General features: G+C 41.7%; 1 protein-coding gene across 4 annotated transcripts in view; it reads left to right on the forward strand.

Moving 5' to 3' along the window:
• The window catches only part of ephb1 (EPH receptor B1), a 171,376-nt gene extending 164,326 nt beyond the window's left edge, over positions 1–7,050 (forward strand). For 3 of the 4 annotated variants that reach the window (XM_028592690.1, XM_028592693.1, XM_028592692.1), the window contains exons 14-16: positions 506–699; positions 1,961–2,116; positions 2,949–7,050. In XM_028592690.1, coding sequence (XP_028448491.1) covers positions 506–699; positions 1,961–2,116; positions 2,949–3,057 — 459 coding nt within the window. In that variant the 3' untranslated portion in view covers positions 3,058–7,050. The remainder of the gene's footprint in view (positions 1–505; positions 700–1,960; positions 2,117–2,948) is intronic. The other variant, XR_003693865.1, reaches the window with a different exon arrangement.
• Positions 7,051–7,554: the final 504 nt, after the last annotated feature.

The following is a 7,554-nucleotide window of genomic DNA, read 5'->3' on the forward strand; positions in this document are numbered from 1 at the left end:
AGACTTTGCTCTGACTACCCTGAAACACTTAGTCGTAGCTTCTCTCTAACAAGGCCTGGATGGCCTGTGCAGCCTTTAAGAGACATGTGTCAAGTGTCTGTGCTTCACAGTTAATTATATGCAATCTGCCCATTCCCCAGTGTCTTCTTTCTACAGTGACTCTCTCTTTCCTTGCTCTGTCCTCCAGGAATGGCATGTGATTGGCTGGAGTCATTAGGAAGGGCACATCAGCCTGAATACCTTCTCTTGAGTGACCAGAGCGAGTGTGTCTGTATGGGGCAGTGTTGAGGCAGGGATGAGCGTGTCAGGATTACAGAGTGGATATGCTTAATGTCATTAGTCACTGCGAACTCAAATTAGTATTTAGTTTTTAATGAATTATATTATTGACAACCAGCCAGCTGGTAGAAAAACACTGTAACTGACAGCAATTAGTTGCAATTACTGTATGAAGTGTATTATATAATGTAACCTCAGCTTCCCCTTCCCACAATTTCTCCCCCAGGTGATCAACGCCATTGAACAGGACTACCGTCTGCCGCCGCCTATGGACTGCCCCAGTGCTCTGCACCAGCTGATGCTGGACTGTTGGCAGAAGGACCGTAACGTACGACCCCGCTTCACCGACATCGTCAGCACCCTGGACAAGATGATCCGTAACCCCACCAGCCTCAAAGCTATAGCCAACATCCCCGCAGTGTGAGTAAAAACTTGTTTTCAACAGCACATGACACATGCATTACCCTGAAATGGACATTAAGTATACGCAAATATGCTTTTCATCTGTTTACATATACATTATTTACACATGCCGTCTGTACAGACTCAGCACGCATATGCTTACTTTTTATCCTCTCATAAAATAAACATGAATGATTGCATCAAACATGAACTTTTCCTCCCCAGGATTTTGTTTTGCCTGCTGCTTTTAAGTGTCCCACACATTCATACCCCCGTATTGGCTTAGAAAGTTAAATTTTTTCCACATTTTGTGTTTTTGTTTTTTTTTACCCCATAATGATAGAGCAAAAACATGTCTTTAGAAAAATGAAAACATGCAGAAACATTTAATTTACATAAATATTCAGAATGTTTATTCGTTATTTTGTAGAGGCACCATTGGCCTTGATTGGTTTTGAATCTTATTGGGTACGATTTTGCCAGTTCTGCATATCCTGTTTTGGCCGTTTTTTTCACTCTTCCTCGAAGATCCTCTCAAGCTCGGCCAGATTGGATGTGGACTTTCTGTGAACTGCGAGCTTCAGGTTTCTCCACAGATTTTCCTTTCCAATTTCCAGACTTTGGCTGGGCCACTGAGGGTCATTCAGAGACTTGTCCTGAAGTCACTTGTTTTGGCTGCATGCTTTGTGCTGCTGCCATGTTGATAGGTGAACTTTTGGCCCTGTGTGAGTTTGAGTTTGTGCAATGGAGACGTTTTTTCTTCCTGGTCCTTCCTTTATTAAACTCAGTTTCCTGTTTGTTTAATTAGGACCAGTTTCCTAATATCAGACACTGAGAAGCATCACCATAGCATGCTTCATTGTAGGGATAGTGTCGGCCAGGCAACTAGTGGTGTCTTCGTTTTTTCTAGTTGCAGCACTAGCATTCAAGGACTGGAGTTTTCCTCTAATGAGTTTTTCTCTCTTATTTCAACCTTCAAAAACATTTGAATAAATAGAGAGAGAGATAAAAAGGTAGGTAGATAAATAGAGTGTATCACACCAAAATGTGCTTACAAAAATGAAGGGGAACACTTTCCAAAGCCAATATTCACACAGTACACACGCACACTTTGGCCTTCTCCATCTTGCATCTTCTCACACACACTGAAACGCCATAACCACCGTTCATCTCCTTCTCTGTAAATCCTCCTTGCTTAACATTGTATCAAAGTCCGGCTCTATACTATACCATACTTATGTAGCTACTCTTACCCCCTCCTTCCCTCTCCCTCCTCCAGGCCTTCTCAGCCACTGTTGGACAGATCCATACCTGACTTCAACACATTCAGCTCAGTAGAGGACTGGCTCGGTGCCATCAAGATGAGCCAGTACAGAGACAACTTCCTCAACTCAGGCTTCACCTCGCTGCAGCTGGTGGCTCAAATGACCTCAGAGTAAGTTCACCTGCTCGTGTGCAAATGGCCAGTTCCAAACCCATATGGCACTTGATGGGCACACTTGTGTAAAATGACTCAACATCAAGTGCGTGTATTTTTAGCATGAATGCGCCCCTTGACTCAAGTCTTTGAATGATTGCCTTGAAGTACTGTAAAAGCCTGTATGGTAAGACAACATAGCAGTCATTGTGGTAAAACTATTTTTCATCTGTGATCTTCAAGTATTATGATTACTATGTAATAAATAAGAATTTCTTATGCACAATTCTCTAAAATGCAGAAAGATGTAAATCCTTTACATTTTTAGGAGGCATATTTATTCGCTGCTGAAGTATTTCAAAGCATTGGGTCATGACATTTCTTTTAGCGGTTGTGGTAGCAATAGACACAAATATTGCACTTCATTTATTTTAATTAACAATGTTGCTTGGTCTACAAATATGTGTGAAAATGTAAAATCATTTTAACATTTTTTATTAAAAATGCATGCTTGGGGCTTTGTGGCATTTATGCAGTCTCTTTGCAATGCAAAGCAACATGCATTACAAAGTCTTCTCTCAAGTGATAGAATTAATTTTGTAAGTTTGTGTTTTCTGTTTATTGCCACCGGCTTTCTACCCTGAAATTGCCCTTTCATGTATATAGTGACGTTAGGACTGTAAATGCACCAGACAATGACAGCCATTTTTGGCGAGTAGCCTACAGTATAACCGTTTCATACTCAAATGATCAATTCCATCTTCAATATGATGGAAAGCTTTTTATCTTTTGCTTCAAAATATGTTCTTGCTTTTCAATTTTCTTTTCTCTCTGCCTCTTTTTTTGCTAGGGACTTGCTGAGAATAGGAGTGACCCTGGCAGGCCACCAGAAGAAGATCCTCAGTAACATCCAGTCCATGAGGGTCCAGATGAGCCAGTCACCCACGACTATGGCATGACTACAGGGGGCGCTGTGCCACGGAACGGGAATCATTCGCAGGACCAACAACAATGGCAGCCTTCGAATGACCCCCGATCCATCGGAACGCGCCAGAGTCGAGACTATTGTCTTAATCTAATCCACTACCATGACAACAGGAGACCAGGGTCTACACTACCACATGGTTAACACCAATCACACTTCATGCAATCCACGCTAGGAGTTCAGGGTCCAGACTTGATACTGTTACTCCATTTTTCCACGAAAGGAAGACAGATATCAGTTGCTTTGGTTATGAACTGCCATTCCTGTCATTGTGAACCAAAATAACTCCAACAATCCGACATAGACACAGGGGATCTCTCACAATGTCAGACTGTATGGTTAAACAAGTGATATTGTACTTCTTTATTATCTGGACTAGAAGATGTTAAAATTGTAAACAAAAATGTGAGACATTTAGAAACAACGTGTGACCTGTGATTTTACCGTCGTCAATGTGTGCAATGAAGATGCCTTCACCTGGCCAGAAATAAGTCCCAGAATAAAAAGCAATTTCCAGTAGGAATAATTAGAAGGAGAAGAATACAGGGATGTACAGTGGAGCACCATTTTCAACTTTCACATCATCTTTTGCTCATTTGAAGAATTAAAAAAATTTATCGTAAAAGGACTGGTGAAAATTCAGAGCCCGTTATATTTTTGTCTTTTATCATCTGTTTGTTTTCTTTGTTTTTATCACTATAGCAAGAGCAAGTTGCCGCCCACTTGTATTTTAACTTTAACACTACCTGTGGAGTCCTGAGTGAAAGGCCTTGCCAAAGGACTTCTTAACCAGCCCCACCCAGATTCAGAGAATATAAATATGTTTATCTCTTGCTAAATATGATTATATCTTTCATAATAAACCTTCATATTGAAGGTGATATGTATGAATATGTATGTACAGAACTCTCTGCTTGCATTTTTGGCAAAGACATGTTTATTGACTAGATTGTGATAGACACATGCAATGTGTAGATTCCTTACGGTGCCCTGGATCCCTTCAGACGACTGAACAACGGACACTGGGATATGCGTCTCCCTATTCTAGGGGCACAAGGACAATCCTGACAGAATCCTAAACTGAGGAAAACATTAAAAGGAATGGTGGGCGATGGTTTGATATTGTAGATCTATATGAAAATTGCTGTAGGAGTTAAAATAATTGACAAAATGTCCATTTATTGGAGAACATGTTTAATGTGGGTGTACACATGCTGTCTCTTGCTGGTGAGCACTTACTTGTACAGATATGTTTTATGTTTTTTATTTCTTTTTGTCTGTTGTTGTTTGTGTTGGGAGTGCTCAGCACCATCCAGAGGGGAAGGAAACCGGCCCAAATCCATGGTAAATACCTGTTGATCACACAGGAAAAAAACTACTTCACATCAAAATTGCTCTGTATCTGGTAGATTTTATTTTGGGCAAATCCAGTTAGTCTTTCTCATGGGTGCCGCAAATACGTTGGGCAGGGCTAGATTCTCTGCAAGTTTAAAGTGCATAGCCAATCAAGGCTTTGGAAATCGGAGTGAATCAGCATCACTTCTCTACACAGTAAAAATGAGCAATCTGGGCTGAGGTTTGCCAACAGTCTGATGCCTTCCCGATGAACTCACAGGCTTAAAAAGCCCACACGGGTTACACTGCTCACAGTGTAGCACAGCCTTCCATAGACTGCTGTAGCTAAACTGCTGAGTAAATCTCTGCTCTCTCACTATGTGCTGCTGCCATATGGGTAGGCACGTTAAGTGCAAACGCTGCCGTGCCAGAGAGAGTTTCACGCATATATGAATCTATCCATAACTCTTAGCTGCAGGAATCGGTGTTCGGAAATGCACTATTTGGAAGTAAAGTATTTGATTGCAAGATGTCTACATTGCTCCCAAGGGATGCAATGGATGATGGGAATGGTCTTTTATGATTGCAGTGTGATTGGTCTGTGCAATGGGATGGTGTCAGTCAGGTGGTTTTGCTACTTTTCGTCTTTTTGCTGGTCGCTTGCTTCAGGCTCAGGCTTTGGGACAGCTATGAGGAATTGTTATGTTTTATGAATCAAGTTTTGTCAAGTGTCAATGAAATAGTAACACTGGCCTTAAAAGTAAAACTAACCTGAATGTTCCTGTGGTAGTATTCCATGGACATGCAGCCGTGGCAGCACAGTCTCCTAGCTCACAGACAATTATCATGAGCTATTGTAGTATCAATTCTGTGCAGTAGCTGTGACCCTGCTGAAATCCCTTTTTGCCCTATTTGAAGAGACATGAGTGAAGACGGTTCTAACCACCTTGCATCCAAAATTAGAAATTGATGGCAGGCCCATTAGCAGATTATTAAGTATACTTACCCCCCTTAAGTCATCCTCCTCCTCCTCCTCCTCCACTGTCTGTCCTGCCTTCTCTCCCTGGCTACTCCCGCTAGTTGGCACATCTCCAGCTCGTTCATCCTGGGTGTAATCAAGCTGTCCTGGGCTGGGCTGGGCCAGGGCCGCCCTGGCCTGAGAAATGGTTGGCTCCATGCTCCAGTGGGCCCAGGCAGGGGTGAAAACACCTGCTGGGACCCCCTTCTGACAGGCATCTGATCAGCCATGAGGAGGGAGACTGATGGGACTGTCAAAAAACAAATACACACACACACACACACACACACAGAGGAACCCTCAATTATGTTATGCCCACGTCTGGTTTCCAGCCTGATGCTTAATGAAGAGAAAGTGGGCAGAGACCTGACAGAGTGTGCATATGTGATAGAAAGCGGGGGATGAGTCAGTTTACAGGAGGGTGGGGTTGCAGGACATAAAGAAAGGATGCTAGATGAAAATCAGAAAGTTAGCTCACTGAAGTGAATCGGTCCCTGTTATCTCGCAGTGTAGTTTATGTGGCAACATCTTTGTTGTATAATGGTAATATCTTTAGTTTAGTTTGGTAATAGAAAATACTGTTACAAGCAACTGCTTTGACTCATGGGCAAAATCAATTGCTTTCTCTTTCCAATTCTCCAAGTCATTGATTTACCAAATATTCCTAATTATAATCACATGCTTTTTGAGATTGGCATAAATCGCCCTTACGCTGAAGCCAATATTTCAATTTGAATGCATTAGTACTCTATTCAGCTCAGTCTCATGTATTTGCTTTTCAACCCAACAGCCTGTGAATGAGATGATAGAATGTATTCATTATGCAACAGTGTAATTCTCCATTTGCTCTGTTTGTCTTTCTAAATATCTGACTGTAATGACACTCCAGTGTGATGAATGGAGAGGTGGGTCGCCATGTCCCTCTCTAAAAGCTGTTTCATATGGAAGCCATTCATCACACACTGATACAAAACCCAAGAACAGAGCTTGTTAAATGTTTCATGGTGCTGTAACTGTCAGAGAAGTGACCAACGATCAATGACTTTTGAGTCATTCTTCTAGTAGCTGATTTCATACCCGTCATTTATAGGTCGGAACAGTGGCAGCCATGTACACCTGAAAATGACCTGACACGACAAACTTAAACGTAATAAAATACTCCAATCTCGTTTTCTTCTGTTTAAGACTGTGGATTCAAAGATTTACACACATATAAAACAAAACACACACTTCATGTCCACACTTTTACATGCACACACACACACCATTGACACTTGGATTTGCTGTGGGCAGGAAGAACAGGTGAAATGGGACCTTTCCAGGATGCCAGTCACAACCTCCCCCTCTGGTACTCAATGGATGGTGGAGCTGAATATGAGTGTGCAAATGTCATAGTTTGTTTATTTGTGTGTGAGAGAGAGTGAATGTATGTTAGCGTGTGTGCATAGCGGACACATTTGTGTGTACATTGTTTAAGAATCGTTTCCTTTTTCTTTTGGTTTCTGTATAGATACCACTTGTAAATTGTGACTAGTACGTGTCAAGAGTTTGTAAGCTGTAACTTTCTGAGAACTATTGTACTAAAATGCACTCAATAAACGCCTTGGAAAACAAGTCAATTACGTGATGGTCTGTGACTCAATGGGCTATAATTCTGTTTTCATTAATGGGTAGTCAAGAAAGCAGAGAGGAAGGGTTATTAGCCAGTAACACTGTTGTCAGCGCTGTGCCTGAGTGTAACATCTAATGCTTGGTTTCATAATGGCTAAGGAAATAAACAGTATTTTGTCACCGCCGGTCTGGCTGGAAGCTCGTGTTAAGAGCCATCAGCCACTAATAAACGAGCCGTCACCCGGATGACACGCAAACCCAAAAAATGACTCTTCCAGATAAGTGACAATATTTTGACAAACTAGTGGAAATGATCCTCCCATCTAAACCATAGACTGTATAAAATAGATTGCAACTCTTATCTGGGTCTCAAACACACACACACACACACACACACACACAAATACACAAGCAGTCACAGCAATCTCATAAATTCCAGTTGCCAGAGACTGAGACTTTTAGAGCAATTCGCACACTGGAAAGCGTGTAGCACAGTAATGATATGGT

The sequence above is a fragment of the Perca flavescens genome, chromosome 12 (assembly GCF_004354835.1).
Source record: "Perca flavescens isolate YP-PL-M2 chromosome 12, PFLA_1.0, whole genome shotgun sequence".
In the NCBI taxonomy this organism is placed as follows: domain Eukaryota; kingdom Metazoa; phylum Chordata; class Actinopteri; order Perciformes; family Percidae; genus Perca; species Perca flavescens.